The 21,209-nt window shown below is 42.8% G+C and overlaps 1 protein-coding gene across 1 annotated transcript in view; it reads left to right on the top strand.

Moving 5' to 3' along the window:
* The window catches only part of LOC119197408 (RNA-binding motif, single-stranded-interacting protein 3-like), an 87,068-nt gene that overhangs the window by 27,419 nt on the left and 38,440 nt on the right, over nt 1-21,209 (top strand). The window contains exons 2-4 of the mRNA XM_037453675.2: nt 993-1,180; nt 10,530-10,588; nt 16,171-16,262. Coding sequence (XP_037309572.1) covers nt 993-1,180; nt 10,530-10,588; nt 16,171-16,262 — 339 coding nt within the window. The remainder of the gene's footprint in view (nt 1-992; nt 1,181-10,529; nt 10,589-16,170; nt 16,263-21,209) is intronic.

Genomic DNA, 21,209 nt, shown 5'->3' with positions numbered 1-21,209 from the left:
CTTTTTACCTGTGTGTCTCTGTGGTCCTTGTGGCACACAGTGCGACGGGCTTGTGATCGCCTCAGAGGGCAGCGGGCTCTCGGAGCTCCATCCGTTTCCCCACAGCGCGGCCAGTGCTGAGAACAGGTGTCTGTGTCGTGACAGTGTGCGCGCGGAGTTGCTCCAAACCTCAAGGCACAGCGTTCTGACTGCTGTGGTGAAATTAGCCATCGGGGTTGTTTATTTCCTCCAAACCTAACCTTACAGTTTGTCTGAAGCAGCGGGCGGGTTGTGCACCCTGAACGCATCATGCAAACACTCATTAATCCTCGCGCTGCCCTTCTTCCCTGCCAGAAATGGACTTCTTATTTAGCTATTTAGTCAACATTCAGCTGTGTAATTGGACAGTGGAGGCGGATAGGAAAAGGTCCCAGGCCGGGATTAAACACTCGCTGTTCTGGTTTGTGCGCCCATAATGGAACCTTTGGCAGAAACTATTTAAAGCGCAGTAATTTGTGGTTTATTTTTTTTTTACAGTACCTTGAGGTACTGTAAAAAGGTGATTCAGCTGCTTGCATGATAAAACAGGTTGAATTATCACCATATAAGTTTCAGTTTAGACTAAAAGAGTCCACTGACACTTGAGTCTCGTCTTGATAATGATCCTGCAGCAGTCAGAATGGGATTGTTTGTTGCAGTGTTAACACAAACTAATGGTGTCGTTATTGATGCATGCACCTGTATTTAAAGTGTTTAGAATGAGAACTACTACTAATTCATGCATCCTTCATTTTATGTGCTTCCTGTTGAATCAAGATATTGGAGTGCAATTTGATGTAGCAAGAGATTATTCAAAAGGACTTATTATGGGGATTATGTCGTGTTGAATGACTGAGGCAGAGAAATATTTTTGCTATTGGTTACTATTGTGATACAGAAAGTGGCTTTTTCTTTTCATCATGTTGTGATCTGAAGTGACCTCACCCCCGTTTGTTCTCTCTTTATCTTTGCAGCAATCCTATGCACCTCCCCCTCCGCCCATGGCTCCGCCCAGCCCTGGCACCACAGGAGGTGGAGGAGGAGGAGGAGGAGGAGGAAGTCATGGAGGAGGGCTAGTGGAGCAGCTTAGTAAAACCAACCTGTACATCAGAGGCCTGCCGCCTGCCACCACCGACCAGGACCTCATCAAACTCTGCCAGCCGTGAGTTGTGCTCTGTTCCTCTCGACTCAGATTCTACATCCCCCACAGCAGCTGACTCGGTCCATTCCTGCTCCGTTCACTTCAGCTTTTGGCAATTAGTTTTGCGTGAGACCAACAGCAGCTTGTGATGAGTATCAACGTTTTGCTCTTGACCTCCCTGCCCAACCCAGTGTGTTTCCGCAGAGGAAAAAACAAAAGCCAGCTTGGCCTAACCCATCCGCTCCCTTCTAACGCACGATCACACACATGCTGCACGGCAACGGACACACACGTCCTTCAGTCAATCAGCAGAAAGCCCCATTATGCCACTATAAATGGTTTGAGACTTTTACTGTTTAAACATGGTATGAAATATCTCACAGCACGGCAGGTCCCTCCGTTCTGCAATAGTAGTAAAATGAGTACTTAATGCTACCATTTGATGGCAGGAGAATTTGAGATGTGATTATTTATTTATTTTATTTTAAATATGCGCCATTTACCGTGGGCGAGGTTGGAGGTGAACCAGCGCAGATTGTTCTTTTAGCGAAGAGATTGGTGGTGTGAGTGCGTGTGAAAACATGCAAAAGCGTGTGTGTCACAGGGAGAAACCGTGAGAGGTGGCAGCCTGTCGCTGTGTGTGTTGGCTTGACAACGACTTTACTAACAGTCAAACATCAGTAAGTGCAACACAGGACAAAGCAAGCAGGAACAAGCTGGTAAAAATATGTTTTAGCCATTACTATCATATATAAATGTTCCATCTTATTTGTGGTATTGTATCGAAAGTACGAAAGCACTATACCAGGAAGCAGCTTCAGCTCAATTGCTAATAATGTTGGAACTGATGTGAAAGCCACCTCCTGGAGTCTCCTCAGACCTCAGTCCAGAATTGTCCCGAAGCCGTTGCCAGATACCAGCGAAGCCTTCAATAACAGGGACACCGTCAAATTGGTACGTGGTGGAGCACAAACTAGGGATCCGCAGTTTTCAAACCTCCGTTGGATGTTGAATGTAGTCCAGACCGCTCTAATTACCTGGCACTGAAATCCAGTGGTATTCACGCTGGTGGAGCCATACCTTCATTATTCTCAAGCAGCCAGGTTCCGTCTGAACGAACTTCTGACCCTGCAGTGCTGATTTCCACACACGGCGCTTTGGCAGCATCTTGTTTGTGTTGGGAACCGAAAACGCTGTAAACATTCAGGTTAAAAGTTCACCCTGGAAACATCCTGAGACAAAAACAGTGTTACCATGAGGTCCACTGAGTAGCTGTTCTGTAGCTTCCAGTCGTTCAGCACATGCAGTGAAAAAAATCTAATTGGAGAGATAGAAGTAAAACAGTTATTTCTATATTTATGCAATATATTTGATGTTTTTCATCAAATTGGATAGACACAGGACATAGATAAAGGTGAGAGATTTTTTTGTGGTCTAATTAACTTTTGTGTAACAAAGTGCAGATTAAATAAATGTAATTTCTTAATCATAATTATTTCTATACTATACTGCATTAAATGACTTGGATTGGTTCAAAGGGCAAAACACCCAATCTTCTAGTAACCTCTCTTACTATCAGTTCAGAAATAATTAGGATTCATTTAAAACATGCTTGTATTACACTAGAAGACAATGTACCCTCCGCAATATAGTCCCAGTATAATAGTTCCTGATAATATGTTGATGAATGATGTGGTTCTCCTGGTGACTCCTTGTCCTCCTGCTCTCTTCCTCTGTGTTATAAACTCAAACTGCAGATTTATTTGTCCATTGTGAGAAAACTCAGTCGACACAGAACGTAATGCAAATAATAAACCAGCTCTGGTTTGGTTGTCTCCAGCTGTTACCGGATTTGTAGAAAAATATATTGTGTATTGAAAAATATATATTACCCTCGCCTGTCCGCAGGTAAGGGCTTTAAATGATCTCATCAACATTTATAATTGTTCTAATTGATTTTGGGTGGATAAAAATGAAATGTAAGGACTAGAGCACACACACAGCATACTTTGCCCTTCTGCGTGTCAGCTGCAGTTCAAGCCTGTTGTATTTCAGCTCAGCCCTGGAGGCGTTCTGGAAAAACAGGGTGAAAAATGGGGCCAATGAAAGTTTCATTAGAGGCCCAGTCAGTGTGCCAAGTGGCTGGTAACATTTAGGAAAGGTCAGTGCGGGGGGCGAGCCTGTGTGTGCTGCTGGGCACCAGTCTTTGCTCTGGGTTTCCAACTCTCTGTGGCTTTCAGGAATAGACTGAATGGCAGTTTCCTGTCACTCACTGACATGACATGCAGACACAGTTACAATGGCCAGCGGAAGGAGAAGCCCTCAACGCTCTCTCTCACACACACACACACACACACACACACACACACACACACACACACACACACACACACACACACACACACACACACACACACTCTTTAAAACTCAATGTCACCCTCCTGCTTATTGTTAACAAGTGTGGCTTTTTTTGTGAGCCAATCCACCCACCAGCAACATCCTCTCCCTTCCCCTTCTGTCATCCTCCTCATTTCCTGCCTCCATCCTTCTGTACTCTTCTCAACTCTTCCCCCATCCCTCACCCCTGTCTCTGTGCCAGTTCTCAGCAGAGTGTCAGTGAAAAGTGCTGTTGTCAGCTGACATTTCCAATCACCCCCTTGGTCGCCAAAACCATGGACACACTTTTAACGTCTGGGGACAGAGCAGAACGTGATCGGAATCTGAAGCGGAGCACAAAGGCAATTTATCTCTACCTCTATACCCACATCTGTTTTTTCTCTCTTACTACTATCTATCTATCTATCTATCTATCTATCTATCTATCTATCTATCTATCTATCTATCTATCTATCTATCTATCTATCTATCTATCTATCTATCTATCTATCTATCTATCTATCTATCTATCTATCTATCTATCTATCTATCTATCTATCTATCTATCTATCTATCTATCTATCTATCTATCTATCTATCTATCTATCTATCTATCTATCTATCTATCTATCTATCTATCTATCTATCTATCTATCTATCTATCTATCTATCTATCTATCTATCTATCTATCTATCTATCTATCTATCTATCTATCTATCTATCTATCTATCTATCTATCTATCTATCTATCTATCTATCTATCTATCTATCTATCTATCTATCTATCTATCTATCTATCTATCTATCTATCTATCTATCTATCTATCTATCTATCTATCTATCTATCTATCTATCTATCTATCTATCTATCTATCTATCTATCTATCTATCTATCTATCTATCTATCTATCTATCTATCTATCTATCTATCTATCTATCTATCTATCTATCTATCTATCTATCTATCTATCTATCTATCTATCTATCTATCTATCTATCTATCTATCTATCTATCTATCTATCTATCTATCTATCTATCTATCTATCTATCTATCTATCTATCTATCTATCTATCTATCTATCTATCTATCTATCTATCTATCTATCTATCTATCTATCTATCTATCTATCTATCTATCTATCTATCTATCTATCTATCTATCTATCTATCTATCTATCTATCTATCTATCTATCTATCTATCTATCTATCTATCTATCTATCTATCTATCTATCTATCTATCTATCTATCTATCTATCTATCTATCTATCTATCTATCTATCTATCTATCTATCTATCTATCTATCTATCTATCTATCTATCTATCTATCTATCTATCTATCTATCTATCTATCTATCTATCTATCTATCTATCTATCTATCTATCTATCTATCTATCTATCTATCTATCTATCTATCTATCTATCTATCTATCTATCTATCTATCTATCTATCTATCTATCTATCTATCTATCTATCTATCTATCTATCTATCTATCTATCTATCTATCTATCTATCTATCTATCTATCTATCTATCTATCTATCTATCTATCTATCTATCTATCTATCTATCTATCTATCTATCTATCTATCTATCTATCTATCTATCTATCTATCTATCTATCTATCTATCTATCTATCTATCTATCTATCTATCTATCTATCTATCTATCTATCTATCTATCTATCTATCTATCTATCTATCTATCTATCTATCTATCTATCTATCTATCTATCTATCTATCTATCTATCTATCTATCTATCTATCTATCTATCTATCTACTTACTATTTAAAAGACAGGATGAGTCTTTGATTATTAAACTGTTTAATGAGCTCAACTCTGTGGACAAGAATACATTTAAGTAATACAACTTAAACCGTTATATAGTAGCAGTAGAATTGTAAGAAGGAGTCAGTTTTTAATATAAGTATCTTTCTGATTGAAGCGCTGGTGCAAAGCGGCTAAATGACATGAAGAGAGCAAACAATGATGAGGAAAGTGCAGAAATGCACTGGGAACAGTGGTTGACTAACGATCCCACGTGAAGGACTATTGATGCCCCGTTGAGGAGGTTGCAAGCAGATCTGAACCAACAGATGAAGTTTGCCCAGTTGTCATGACAATCTACATGTACGCACATTCCCATCTTTTTCAGATCTTTGATATGGATCAAAACAAACAAGTAAACATGTTTTTTTGGAGGGGAGGGGGTGGCAGAAACATAATTTATTTTTCAAATTTAGCATTTTTGATTTAAGTAAATAAAAATGACTTGCACGACCTATTCTGGGAATTACATGTGTTCCTCCAACTCCATGCACCAGTAAGCAGGATGAAAAAGTGTTGTTTGTACCTCCAACAAGGTACCGTCAGTCCAATCACATCCCACCTTTAAAAACTCCTCCCTTCCTACAACACGTATGACAGCAGAATAGTGATCAGATGAAAATATAATAAGGATAAGAAAAATGTAAATGTTTGTAAGTACCCACTCCTGAATGCACCACCTACCCAGAGGAAAGAACAGCCACAGATTTAGTGGAACCCTTTTTGGCAGATAAACACTTTCTAGTGACATTGAGCTACCTTCTGATTTCACTGCACTTTGCCTTTTATTCTTGGAAACGCTCACAACACCACATTTCATTCTAGCACCTGAACATGTTAAACCACGGGGAAGGAATTTGAAGACTTGTGAAGCTTTGCGCTCTCTCGGTCCCTTCTTCTGTGTTTGTCTGCGTCTAACTGGCAGAGTGAGGGGGAAAAATGGGAAGTGCAAGAGACAAGACAGCTGCATTGGATCCCCAATTAGGGAATACCACACACAGAGACGAACCGGCGCGGATGCTCATGCAGGTACACACACACACACACACACACTGAAACAGACACACAGCCTCAGAGGGAACACGCACAACGTCCAGATATGTACACTCGCATACATGCTGGAGAGATAGAAATAGGGAGTGTGTGTGTGTGTGTGTGCGCGCGCGCGTGTGCGTGTGTGTGTGCGTGCGTGTGTGTGTGGGTGGCAACTGTGGTTCAGTAGACATCAAACGGTGAGCATCCACAGGCGGATGATGCTCCGCAAGGAGATGAGAACACAGATCTGACGCTTTGGGGGCCCTCAGAGGACTGTCATTAACACTTTACACACACACACACACACAGCCAGGGTGCACCCGGATTGTGTTGAGACTTCCAGCATTTGGTGTTGTGAGTTTTGCATCAACGTTACCACTCGCATCTTGACATTCAGACAGATACAGAAATACCGAGAGTTTTAGCTCTCTCGCTGTTTTTTGTGTTTCTTTTTGGGAGAAAAAAGGGATTCTTAGGAGTCTCCATGAGTTGAAGAAGAGTCGTAGCTTGTCTTAAGAGGTTCTTCACCTTGCTTGGTACTGTTTGGTGGAACCTTTATAAAGCCAAACGAATTAGATGGCGTTAAGCGAGGAAGCTGCTTTATGATGTAAAAGCAGCTTCTTGACAAAAGATACTTCAGCAAATGTATCAACAGAAGAAAACCTATGAATGTGAATGATTTCTCACCACAGGAGAAGTCTTAAGAATTGGCTTTTTTGTGTCAGCGTGGTGTCATCTGGATGGAACCGACAATGACAAATTTGATGGGAATTGACTGAGCAGATAGGCAATAAAGCTTCGGCGCCATGTGATCTAGTCAAACAATGACGAGCACGCTTCATTTATAAATGAGTGAAATAAAAGTTGGAATGCTGAACTGCAGATAAAACTGTGGTCTGGATCACTTTGTCAAGCATGTTGGAAAATTGCTTCACTGTGTCTTCACACTTAACTGCCATCATGGTCTCTTTAGTCATGATTTACATCTAACGGAAATAAATGCCATATCCAGATCCATTTGATTCACAGTCTCTTTGGCCCGGAATAAAGACGTGCTAACCATCACCATCTGGCTGCGTGTAGCCCTTCCTTGTTATGTTGTAAGTCTTTGAATAGTATTCATTAGTGTCTCGTGTGTGCCGCCGGGTCAAGTGCGGGTCGGACTTATTTCAACTAGCTCCAGCTTCTAATGGAATCAATAAGAGGGATCCAGAGAGGACTTTAACGGGACCTTCTGCACTATTCCCCCCGCTCCCCTCTGCTTCCTTACCACGTCATCTGAACTATTATCAATACTTTCTTCCATTTCATCAGCTCAGCAGGTTGCTGTGGATGTTTGGATAAAATGGAATTTCGCCACTGATTCCAGAAGTCCAGAAGGAGAAAACATTTTGGAAGGCGCAGTGTTGTGGTGATTGGACATCTCCCCAAGGCCAGAGTGGGATTCCTCTCCTCCTATTACTTTGTTTTTCAGTCTGGCTGGATTGTGCAGCTAGACAATAAACAGGTGGATTCATACTTATACGTCACACCCATTGGCATGATGTGAGAACGACACACACACACACACACACACACACAAACAAGCCACATGTTAAACATCCGCACTTGTTTTCCAATTTATGACAACCGGGATCATATTTTCTCAAGATTCCTAATGTGTCAAGCCTCTCTTTGTCTTTCTCACTCTCTTTCACAGACACACACACGCACGCACACACACGCACGCACATGCACAATCATCCGCACAAAAATAGGAACAATCTGGAAATGTTTCACTTTACTGCCGGGAAAAACAAGCTGCCAAAACACCCATGGCGCATGAGATCTTTGTCATGCAGTCATAGTAACTCACCAGGCACATTCGCACACACACACACACATGCACCGTAGGTGTTTACATTCATGCACTGACACACACACACACAGTTTGAATCACACTGAGGCAGACGTCAACAAAGAGTTGTGTATTGCCAGATGGTGTGTGTAATGTGTGTGATTACTTCTTTGGTGTTTTTGATGTGAGTTGTTGCATTGCGTGTGCGTCCACACGTGTGTTTGTCTTTGTGAGTCTATGTGGCCGATTAGTCTTGCCTTGTTTTTTACGTCGGAAACGGTTGGATTGCTCCTCCAACCACAGGCCAAAGACCTTGTTTAACACATTGCCTGGTTTAAAAACCCCCAAAACAAAGCAAATTGAAAACTACATTTGATTTTAACTTAAGACAAACAAGAGCATTTGTAAATACCCAAATAAAACTCTTGATTGACAGGAAAAAAGCGTGGAAAATTGACCATTGTCTAAAAAAAGCAGTGATTGCAGCAATTTAAAGATCATAAGCTGCACAGCTGTCGTGCTATGTGTGATCGAAGCCTTTTAAAGCCTTTTGTCTGACTTTACTTCTAAAGTCTCCTGTCCCAATAGAGTATGATGTGAAGCTGTCAGGCGAGCTAGTCTGTTCTCTTCTTCTCCTGATGCTGACAACTAAATGATCTCTTCTTTATTAAACACCTCTTACTATCTCTCCATCGCACCCCGTCTACCTCGCTTCCTCCTCGCCCTCAGTGTCTCATTTTATCTTTTGACTGACTTCCCTTCCTCTCCTCATCTATTTCTCATTCTTCCTTCTCTCTCACCCCCCCCCCGTTTCTGTTTTGTTCAGCCTCTCAGCTTTTAACCATCTTTGTCTCTATCTTCCCTGTGTTTTCGCTTAAAGGGAAGAGGCACTAGGCCCCTCCATCCCTCACCTGTGGCCAACAGCCAGCTTGTGCACCTGTCAATCTGTCAATCTGTTTGATAGCCAAACAGCCAGCCACTCAGTCATTGTGCAAGACATGAATTAAAAAGTCTCCTCCACGTAGCTCGGCAGTGATCCAGGCTGATCTCGGTTTCCCCCTCATACCTGCTCAGCCTCTTTCTTCGTTTTCTGTTTTCTCACCCCTTCTCCTTCCAGGAGGACTCAAAGACCGCTCTGATAAGAAACATTATTAACTTCTCTCTGAGAACAGTGAGCTGGAGAATACAAGGGAATGGAAGGGGGGGGGGGGGGGGCAAAGAGAGAGGCAGAAGAGAGTAAGGTAGCGAAGCGGGGAGACAGTGAAAGTTGGCAGAGAGCACGTAGGTATGGAGGATGTCTGTCTCTCATTGGCCCTCCAAGCAGGATTTGTGCCATACAGATGCCAAGTGATTACTGTAAGATGATTTATTAGACAATACTGTCTGTGTGCTGAGGCTCCCAGGTAAATCTGGAACCGAAATGAATGAAAGGATGGAAGCAAAGAGAGAAAATATAACTCTAATCCAGTATCTGAAATACATTCTTGAATTAAAACTTTAAAGAATATCTTTGCAATTGCACCAATAAATATTGCCTTGGATGACGATGAAGTCATTTCTTGGATTTAATAAATGTCTTTGTTCTACGGTCATGCTGTGAGCTACATGCTAATGCGAGCACGACATCATATTCACTATGACAATGTAAACATGGTGGTCATCTCATCCTTATAACCGCTTACCCGGGTTCGGGTTGCGGGGCCAACAATTCCAGCAGGGGACCCCAAATTCCCCTTTCCCGGGCCACTACCAGCTCTGACTGGGGGGATCCCGAGGCATTCCCAGGCCAGTGTGAAGAAGTAATCTCTCCACCTGGCCCTGGCTCTTCCCCCCCGGCCTCCTCCCAGCTGGCCGTGCCTGGAACACCTCCCAAGGGAAAGGCCCAGACCAACCCGACTGGCTCCTTTCCACGCAAAGGAGCAGCGGCTCTACTGCGAGCTCCTCACGGCTGGCTGAGCTTCTCATCTCGAAGGGGGATGCCAGCCACCCTCCTGAGGACACCCATTGCACCCGGTTGTAGCCATGCGCCTGTATATGACCTAGTTCTTTCGGTCATCACCCACCCATATGAACATAATGAACATAGGGGAGGGTGGGGACGAAGATTGACCGGTAGATGGAGAGCTTTGTCTGTGCAACAATTCAGGGGCAACTAAGTTGTTGATATCCAAGCCCTGACCAAAGTGGCCCAACTTCTAAAAGCCAACGGCCCCCTTGAACCATGCCGCATGCATAGGACGTAAAGAATTGACTTAAATGTATCTGAATATTTCATTTGTTCTTTTACAGATATGGCAAGATTGTGTCAACAAAGGCCATCTTGGACAAGAATACCAACCAATGCAAAGGTGAGTGAGGATCCAATGACACAGTCTGTAGCCTTGCTAAGGTACAACTTATTTCAGAAACTTTTGTTCTGGATAAAATCAGTATTGACTTGGCAACTTACATGCAGATGAATCACTATTATGTTGTAAAGATACGTTCCTCTCTTTATTTTTTTGGCAAAAACTAAAATGTCGAGACATCAGACTACAAAAAATGTCTCCTACCTGAGCTGTGTGTGCTGCATGCACCATGTGTGGGCCTCGCAAGGCCGTCTCCCGGCATGCATCGCGGCAGTAGTGAGTGAGCGATGATGATGTCACCCTCAAATCTAACCACGCACCGCTAGAGTATCTTTACTCTCTTTAACTTTCCTATTATGATGTTTTCATGGTTTGCCCCCCAATGATACTCAAAGTTAAGCGGCTTTTGAAATTAAGCCGTTTGATTGTTGTTATTGGCCAAATCCAAGCGGAGAACAACCCGCTTCGAGACAATGTGTTTCAAATAGTCTCCGTGCTGAACGGAGCTCGCTCAAGTGTCTTCTGATGAGGGTCTGCTTGATTGTTGGAGTGGTCTGAACAAAGCACCAATCAATAAGATTGTAGTCGTCTGCTTTTGAAGGGGCACAGAAGAGCATGTGCTCAGCATGATTGCTGCTCATCTGCTGGGGGGCTGCACTCCAAGGTAACACTGACGTTTAGGACAACAGCACAAATGCCCTGTAATCAGCGCATCAGCTTCAATGATACGAGTGAAGGAAGAGCCGGGCTCATTGATAACAGTGGCAGAGATGTTAATGCAAATTTTGCTTAATGTAATAATCGAAAAACACCAAACCTTGAATTTTCCCTGACAACTGCTTAACTTTAGGTATTTTGTGCCTTTTTAAATGAGCGGGTTTATAAATACTGCTTGGGGCTCTAAAAGCATGTCGGAAGGCCTTTGCTGACATCCTTACAGCAGCCTGAGGAGCCTATAGACCTAGTGATAATTATCAGTTGTTCTTTCATCTTATCAAATCATATGTTCATTACTGTTGCTTGAACTGGAATTTAACTAATAAGATTTAGTAAACCATCAGTTCTCCGGCTCATGACTATTGTGTGTGCCGATTCATGATTAATATGATTTGCTAATTGAAAATAATATCTGCTTTATTTAGGATCAAATTGCATCTGAAAGGGCCATTTAATTCCAGTGCTTACCAGTAAACCACAACTAATCTTGAAATCTGCTTTAAAGTGGTGATATTTTATATTTTAGTTTTTGTTCACCAATCCCATTAAAGAATATCCCCTTATATTATTTTAAGTCAATCCCACGGATGCTGCGATAAATACTCACTAGAGCACTGAATGTGTTTTATTGCTCTGATGAAAATGGTTAATGTTAACGTTCATTACAACTAAAGGGCCTTTGCTTTTACTAGGAATGAATAAAACGTGGGGCTAAAAGATACACACGTGGTTTTGGTATCTTCTGATGGGATTTTGTTGACTATAACACAAAGACTTAAATGTCACAAATGTTTTTGAAAGAACTTGTGAATATACAATTCATGTTCATGTCTCTTAGATTTATGTCCAAAATTAGATAAGATCCAAGCCTGGTTTTAGCACATTAAATCCATTTAGTTTGAACTTTTTTCTGTTTTAATCAGTGTGTATTTAATTAATGAGCCTGTGTGTTTATGAGTGACAAACTGAGTGTGTGTGTGTCTTCAAGTGAGTAATATTGCCCATTCCTGGCACCGGAAGCGGTAATCTACTCTGGATTTACTCCAGAAAAGCCCTTTATGAATAGAAAACCTTAGAGAGACGGTTTGAAAATTCATAGCGACGCCTCCTTTTGTAAATTCCTGCTTATTATTTAATGCACAGAACACTTGGAAGGAAGCAGCTGCAGCAGCATTGAGAATCCCTTTGTCTTTGGTCCTCATCAGCAATTTCACTGCTTGTGTCGTAGACTTCATACAAGCCTCAGCCAGTTGTTAACTCACAATGAAGGAGTTTCATTATCAGGCGGCCATTAGAATGCCTTACAACCGGATAAGTGTTGGTTTGATTGCAGAGGCATTCAGTGGGGACAAGATAAGTGCTTAGCGTGACTAAGAGAGTACAAATTGGCACAGAGAAAGAGAAAGAGAGGGATGGATGGGAGGAGATGGAGGGGTGGGGGTGAAAATAACCCGGGGCTGACAGAAAAGGAAGGGCAGCCCTTTAAACCAATGATTGAGCAGACAGCCTCCTCTTTTCAGGAAGATTCTGGATAAACTTAAGATGCTTCCATAGTCAGTCATTTACTCACCGTAGAGGTTCAGAGTGTCATGCACACACACACACACACACACACAGGTAAATAAATCTTCCTTCATTGCAGTCTGCAGGGATGATGATGATTTCCGCTCAGTGCTTTACACAACTGTTGTCATGTGACAGCCTCATCTCATCTTCAACCACTTATCCGCAGTCAGGTTGGGGGTGGGGGGGGGGGCAACAGTTTCAGCAAGGGGACCCCAAACCCCCTTTTCCCGGGACACATGTAGGAGCTCTGACTGGGGGAGGCCAAGGCGCTCTCAGGCCAGTGCGGAGATGTAATCTCTCCACCAGCCTTGTGATCCTATCATTTCTCTGATTGGTTCCTCAAGCCCTGCCCGATGTCTTCAAGGCATCTTTGCTTATGCTGTCCCTGAGAGGGACATTATTCTCTCTTGAACCTTATGAATATGTGATTAAATGCTGCATAGATGTATTGAACTAGGAGCCCCAAATCAATGGATTGTCATGTCAGTGAACAAAGAAAGCAAAACTTTAGCTTTGTTGTCTGAAATACCGTGAATTCATTCTTTGTAAAAATGCTCAGCTTGCAGCAGGCTCAATGTTAAATACATTGACATTTTTCTAGTTAGCAGCGTGGGAGCTCTGGGGGAGCGAGAGGGCACAGAGCACAGGATGGAGGAAGGAAGGGAGAGGAAACCACTTTAGATTGTAAAGGATTTCCATTTCCCAAAGACAAGGGCCCTCCCTTATTTCCGTGTCTCCTGCCCGTTCTCTGCCTCCCTCCCTCCTGTTTTTCATCTTATTCTCTCTCTCTCTCTCTCTCTGCCTGCCCCTCTCCCTCCCCCACACTCACTGCCTCCCCCCATGGCTCCTTTCCTCAGTCTCTCTCTCTCTCCTTTTTCCTCTGTTTTCGGTTAGTCTAATGGCCCAAGGCCAGGAACTCTGGGAGCTCATGCGATTAGATGGGTGTGTGTGTGTGTGTGTGTGTGTGTGTGTGTGTGTGTGTGTGTGTGTGTGTGTGTGTGTGTGTGTGTGTGTGTGTGTGTGTGTGTGTGTGTGTGTGTGTGTGTGTGTGTGTGTGTGTGTGTGTGTGTGTGTGTGTGTGAATCCCTATGTTTATCTCTGCATCCATCTGTGTCTATGAGTGTGTATACATGTGGGAACGGGCTCTGTAATAAAACAAGTGGAATATGTGTCAGGCCCGACTGAGCAAGATGCGTTTTCCTCTCGGTGTCATCATGAGGCAACAGTGGGGAGGGACCGCTCGCGATTGAGAGGGATTAAATCATTACTCAGTTCTATATCCTCATCATCGATCCTAGAAGAGCTATCACATGCATCCACATGTGTTGAGAGGTTTTGCCCAAACTAAAGAGGAGAGAGGGGGGGGGGGGTCGTACTGTTTAGGTTATGTGGAAATGAACAAATGATATGTTGCGTTTAGATTTTCATAAACTTGGAAGACAGGCATCTGCTCACAAGCTCAACAGGCCTCAGCACAAGTGTCCTTGAGCAGGACAATGAATCTCTACCAGCTCCTGGCTCACGTTCGGTCACTGATACTTGACCTCTGACCTCCCAGAAAACACAGCTCGCTCCTGTTGAAGTGTGGAGTTCAGTCAAAGCAAATGACACATCTCAAGGCTGAGGTCTTATCACGCCGAAGCTGTCGAACGAGATGAGCACTCAGAGAAGGAAATGTCTCTATTGTCTGTTTTGAACAGTGAAGGGTGGCTGGCATTTTTCTGCCAGAACAGATGTTCCCATCCAGCCACAAGAGGCTTCCTACATATTTCTTTCATGTACGTAAGCGAAACCCCTCAAGCAGACAAACAGATTGGGATGTGTGAGATCGATAGAGTTCTCCTTTAAAACGCCAGCTTGAGCAATACAATCGTCTATTTAGAAACCGCGCGCCACCATTGACGCCGAACTACTGACACCAAACGAGGGGAATGTTTTGATTTAATTATCCACTGTGAATTGTGTTCAGGCTTTCATTTTCCCACTAATTACGCACATAGTCTCTGGTTAAACAAACAGCCATTAGTGAGATACAGAAAATGCTTTCCACAGTTTTTCTGGAATATAATGAAAGCATGCACTTAGCTACTGAGGAATCCTGTGCGTTTGCACATTCTCAATTAGCTCAACTGTGTTGGCGGGGCCCTAATTAGATGAGTACAGATAAATGCATGTCTATGCACTACATGCTTGCATATGTTTATGAATCTGTTTGGAAGAAATCAATTCAAACTCTATATCGCCGTGTGTGTGTGTTTTGGCCTAATTACAGGTTTGTCATTAGCAACCGTATAAATATTTGTGCGTGCAGAACGCGTCTTGCTGCGAAAGCAGCTTGCCGTCTTTGAACAATGAAAAGTCATCTGCTTATCAGCAAAACAGAGCGTGTCTCCAAAAAGGCGAGAACAGATGTTCAGAAGGAGGTGTGTGAGTTGGAGAGGCAGAGAGAAGTGGTGTTGCTTGTTCTTAACATGTTTACATTTAGGATTGTAGCGAGTGAAGCTTTTGAAATGTGGATTTCAAAAGCTTTCTTTGTGTTAACACGCAGCTTCCTCAAAACCTCAGACCAAATCCCAGAGCTGCTCTGCTTTTTGCATTTTTCTCTCTATTTGACATCGCTTTCCAGTCGTCCCACGTGACGGTCAAACCAGGCTTATACCTAAAAGCATGGATCGAGCAAGTTGACACTTACAATGCAGACATACATGCACGCAAAATGATGCAGAGCGCATGGCAATGACATCGGCCGATGCTCAATCTTTGTGTGTCCTTGTTTCTACAAGATAAATTGTGGTAGAGGGATGAAACAAGCTTGCATGCAGTACAGCGGCATATTAAACAGACCAATGGAAGCCAGTAGAGTTTATGTGTCACAATAAAAAGCATTGCGTCTACTGTATTTGTGTACATCTATGGGAGATGGGGAGCAACCATTCGTGCAGCCAACATTAGGGTAGTTACAAAACATCATTCTATTAAAAACACCCGTTTTACACAAAACTTGGGCAGGCATTTGAAGATATTTTGGATCATAAAGAAGATAGCAAGAGTTACTGTTATGACACTAATTCTGTCGATGTTCTGTGCTAAAAACATATTTAAAGGGGCAACTTGTATCTTTCATAAGATTCGTGACCTGACTTGATTTTCATACATTTACAGGATTTATGCTGCACTGAAAATAAAACACAGAACTTTTTGGAACTGGTTTTGCTCAGTGATATTTAGAAAAACCTTAGCTTTATCTATTTGAAATTCTTCTTTTCTTTCTGTGTGTGTGTGTGTGTGTGTGTGTACAGGCTATGGCTTTGTGGACTTCGACAGCCCTGCAGCAGCTCAGAAAGCTGTGGCCTCGCTCAAAGCCAGTGGAGTCCAGGCACAGATGGCAAAGGTAAGCTTGCCCCCCCCCCCCCCCCGCCCTGCTCGCCGCTCTCTCTTTTCCTCGTTGTTATTGAGTCTGTTTGGCTTTCGTGTGGCGTTGTACTCCCGGTAGAGCCAATCACTGTCTGTCAAGCCAGGAGAAAGCTGGCGGTGTTGATAGTGAGGTTAATTGTGGTCACACTCATCATATTAGGGACATGTGACAACATGATGATAATCAAAACAACCACCACTGCGTTCACCGCCTTCCAGAGACCGAGCCATGTGCTCACGCGACACGTGAGGTTGTTGTTTGATTATCGATGAAACATTTTGATAATATGGGAGAGTGGATTAGGCAGAAGACTGCTAGCTTGCTAGTTTTGTGCTTAAGTGCTTAATTTCAGCGACTTCCATTGAACATGACTCGTAGGCTGTTGCTTGCTGCCCTGGTGTGAAGCTGTGTGTGTGTGTGTGTGTGTGTGTGTGTGTGTGTGTGTGTGTGTGTGTGTGTGTGTGTGTGTGTGTGTGTGTGTGTGTGTGTGTGTGTGTGTGTGTGTGTGTGTGTGTGTGTGTGTGTGTGTGTGTGTGTGTGTGTGTGTGTGTGGCTGGCAGAGGTAGCCCACGCAACAAAGCGGTGCCAAAACATGTGGGCCTACCCAGCACAATCGCATTTCCCCTACAATGCGTGTGAAAGAGACAGTGAATGGCAAGCTTTGCTTTCCGATTCATTAAAGCTGCAGACTTCCTTTTATAAATGAGAGAGGAGTGCAATTAAAATAGGGCAGTCTTCAGGCACCAACAGCATCCCATTGAATTAAACAGCAGCAGGCCTCGGAGCCACCTTTGCCTCGCTCTTCCATTAAACCTCTTTTCATTAGAATTCCATCTCTTATTTTGTTCCTAACGGCTTGAGGGGGCATTTGGATGAGCAGTGTTGATGTGTTTAGCTGTTATTAAAGAGAGAAGAACCCTCAACTCCTTGGAGATTGAGTTTCCCTGAGGGATGGAATTGAGGGCAAAGAGTCAATTCCAAGTGAAATTACACCCACCTCTTACTGTTTCATGAACTAATTATGCGCAGAGATGCTGACGCCCCGGCTAACTTTTGGGAATCACGTTGCTAGAGAAAGGTCTCAAAAACAATGCAGTTGGATTTCCAACTGGAGCCTTTTTTATAATAAGCAAAGTCTGGTTTCAACTCATTTAGTACCAATTAGACCGATTTGAGTGAAAACTACCCACATCCTACGTTTTGTTACCTGGGACAGAAAGCTTTGTTCTTAGTTCTCATCTCCAAGATAGTTTAAAGCCTTTCCACCAGCAGTGGCAGTAGCTGATGAGAAAAAGGGTATCAGGTTTGAAAGAGTGATGAGATATCAGAGATATGAGTGTCAATGAATATTGATCGTTTTGTAGAGGCAAAGAAGAGAAGAAGTTTGGAAATAGACCTGGACTGGATCAAAGTCCCAAACTCACATAGCTCTCTCTGACATTCCATCATGTAAGCATCAAAAAAGTTTTTTTTAATAACAAACCAATGTGAATGAGTGTTCTTTTAGTTATTTGATTCTGATTCCTAATGACAAAGCAATGATAATGATCATTTCCACGATCCTCCACTTTTCTTCACTCATGTAAAGTAAATATCATCATTTATCCACAAAGCAGAATTAACATCATTTATCTTCATTTCTCACAAAATTACTTAAATTTAGAGACGCAAAGTATCTCAGCGTGAGCATTAACATTTAATAGATGGGTTCAATTAGAGTTGAAATTATCCTTGAAAGGTGTTAAAAGGTGTTGAAGTAGAAAGTATGTTTAAACATATTCATTAAGTTGCAATTCATCCGAAACAGAAATTACACAAATGACTGATTTATAATAATCAAATCTACCACACAGGATTATCTTACCAAATGACATCATTTGGGCTTCAAAGGAGGAGAAAAGTCCAATAATCATCCTGGGACGTTGCTGGGGAACAACCTGGGATGCAGGGTCACTGCTCCCTGCTGACCTCCTTGATCCTAAACCGAGGCCTGGCACTGATCAATGATCAATGATCAATGATCAGAGCATACGCAGTGTTCCCTGACCAAATGATGCAGTTAAAATCATACCGGCCTAAACTATTTGACTAGAAGAGCTCATTAAGCATGAAGAATTTACTTCAAGTGAACATTAATTGGAAGCAACTGCCCGCCATGCCAGAATGAGTTTTGAAGTGTGAGCGTGTGTGTGTGAGGGTGTGTGGGGGGGGGGCTTTGAACGACATGATACAGTGCTTCACACAGGGTTTTTCTGAGTCTGATTGTGCCTTAGTAACATGTTGTTGAGATCCAAGCTCTGTGGAGCTTTTGTGGAACCGGAGGATTGCTTCCGCAGCGCTTTGTGGTTCTGCAGTATTGGATGGAAAGAAGTTTGAAACTTCCGTCCGGGGCTACAAAGTAGCGTACCGAGGGATGCCTTAGACCTAATCTGTATGATGTAGTCAAAGCCAAGCGGTGCCCCTCAAAGGCTAAACTAAATAATTGCTTGAATCACTAACAGGAATGTGAGAAGTAGTAGATCATTCCACATGTCTGAAACCACTAATGCCAACCACAAAGAAGACAAATGATGACAGAATGAAATATAGCTTTGATGAAGTTAGATTACACTGTTTGCTGTATATATGATCGTGTTCCCAGAGAGAGATACCTTTATCTATTAAATCCTGCGGATCGCTGTGACATTTTTCTCCGTGGCCGTTGTGCCTTTTGATTGGGAAATAAACACAACACGGAAAATGCAGCAACCCTAGATGTGAAGAGAGTAGACACTGTGTGGGCACGCGTCACTTTCTCAGTCTTGCTGGTAATTACTGTTGACCTGAAAGATGATTACTGCTACAGCTGTGCACTCCCCCTCGCTACTGCCTGCTCACTCACAGGTTCTGTCTCCCGGCCTCGTTCTCACTTCATCTCTCTGGAATTGTGAAACCTCCTATAACTAAAAAGTGAAATGTTCGATTCAAAATGTCCTTATGGCGCAGCTACATTCAGACTGCTAATAAGATGCTATGGATAATGTGTCCACAATGTTATTTGCATGAAAAACGATGGGATTTTTTTCTTGACCATCCACACAAGGTTCAGTTCATTTATATTTTAGTAGTCCAGACTTCCTCAAAGAATTTGGGGATACAATCTGAATAATATGCCATAAATGGAATGAAGCAGGCAGTCTGACCAAGGCCATGAACTCCCTTCGAAGGCACATGCTGTTATTACTGTGTCTGTTCTTTTTTTATGTCTTTTTCTATTCCATTTGTAATCATTCTCCTTGTATTGTACTATTGGTCTGGTTTTGTGCTTGTGAAATATTTGTGAAATCTTGCATGTAGCATTATTCAATGGTTGGGTTTTAAAAGTCATATCCGGCACTACTTTTAACATGCAAACTAAAAACAGCTAGGGACACAGCTGTGTGTGTGTGTGTGTGTGTGTACGATAACAGTTACAGACCAAGGTCACTATGCTAATTAGTGAGATGGTACCACCGGCAGTGACACTTCACACCTCCCTTTTTCTCTTCTTTTTTTTTCTTCTCCGCCTTTTTGTCCTTGGCACTTTCCACCTTTCTTTCCCTCTTTTTTGGCCTAGTTTGTTCTCTTCATCTGCCCCCCCCCACCCGCCCCGGCACCACACCCACAACCAGCAGAACCCCACCGTCCTCCTCGTCCCATCCCCTTGTGTTTGTCTGCAGCAGGTGCTGCAAAGCCTCCTCTCCGGAGTCATTAGTTACAGGGTTGAGTGAGGACGCATTGTGTGTGGGGGGGGGGGGGGGGTTGTGTGGTTTGAGAGAGGAGGTCCTGGTGTGATGGGAAAGTGAGCCAGAGGTAACACGCACACACAAAGTAAACTTTGTTGTCATTTATCAGCCCTGATTAAACCCTCTGGTTTGTCCAATGCGCTTCCTTTCTCGCTCTCTGTCTGTCCTCTGTCTTGCGTGCGTGCCTCATGAAAGACAGATGCCTGATGTTCTGTTGAAATGGTTTACTGATGTGTTCAGTGTGTGTGTGTGTGTGTACTAGTTTGCATCTGCCTGTATATTATGTGTGTGTGTGTGTGAATTTGTCTGGCAGCCTAACGAGGAAGACAGCACAGCCAGATGACATGTAAAAAGATGAGAGGAGACAAAACGCATGACGTGTGCATCTCTCTCCTTCTCACCCTGCTTCCAGCTTGTCTTCTCGAAACTGTACACCTCCTATTTTACCTTCAGTTGTTTTGCTTTCCCTCATCCGTCACCCCTTTCGTTGAGATGTTTTTTGTTTTCTTTTGAGTGTTTCATCTCGATCTTATTCCCTCTTTGTGCCTTTCGGTGCCGTGTTGTGGCAGTCGCCTGTCGAAAACAAATTCTGTGAGAGAGAAGTATCATCTGAAAAAATGAAGCCCTGACGTTACTGTAAAAGTGTGGCTGGGTTGTTTGTTTGGATTTGTATTCTTTTATTTCAAAATGATAATAGTCCTATTACTCTATTAACTTACTAAAACATTTCAAGTGTACAGCCTTTGTGTTATGTGGTGACAGGGAAGATGCCAAGATGTACCACTGCCAATGTTGTTCACATTGCACGTCACTGAAAAGTTGAACAATAGTAAAGGTTTACTGGAAAGAAATGTAGTCTCTTTGGAGTTTAGATGGATAACACTCTGAGGAGCACAAACCTCCGGCCTGTATGTCGGAAAAGATCATTGCTCTATTGTGTGATGTCACCTGAATAAAACCAGCGCTGTGAAACGTAATCAAACCACAGTGCTGCAAGTCGTTGTACTTCAGACTTTTTCCAAAACCAAAAGGTGAACTCACCAAGGTGTTCGGTCCATTAGCAGCGGTGGACTGGCGGCACTGGTACGCACTGGTAGTTCTGTTAGCTGTCAGTCGAATGCAATGACACAGTGTGGCCATTGTATGTGGCGGAGGGTCC

The sequence above is a fragment of the Pungitius pungitius genome, chromosome 11 (assembly GCF_949316345.1).
Source record: "Pungitius pungitius chromosome 11, fPunPun2.1, whole genome shotgun sequence".
NCBI lineage: Eukaryota > Metazoa > Chordata > Actinopteri > Perciformes > Gasterosteidae > Pungitius > Pungitius pungitius.
The sequence above is the reverse complement of the archived record's forward strand: the minus strand, read 5'-3'. Positions and strand labels throughout refer to the sequence as shown.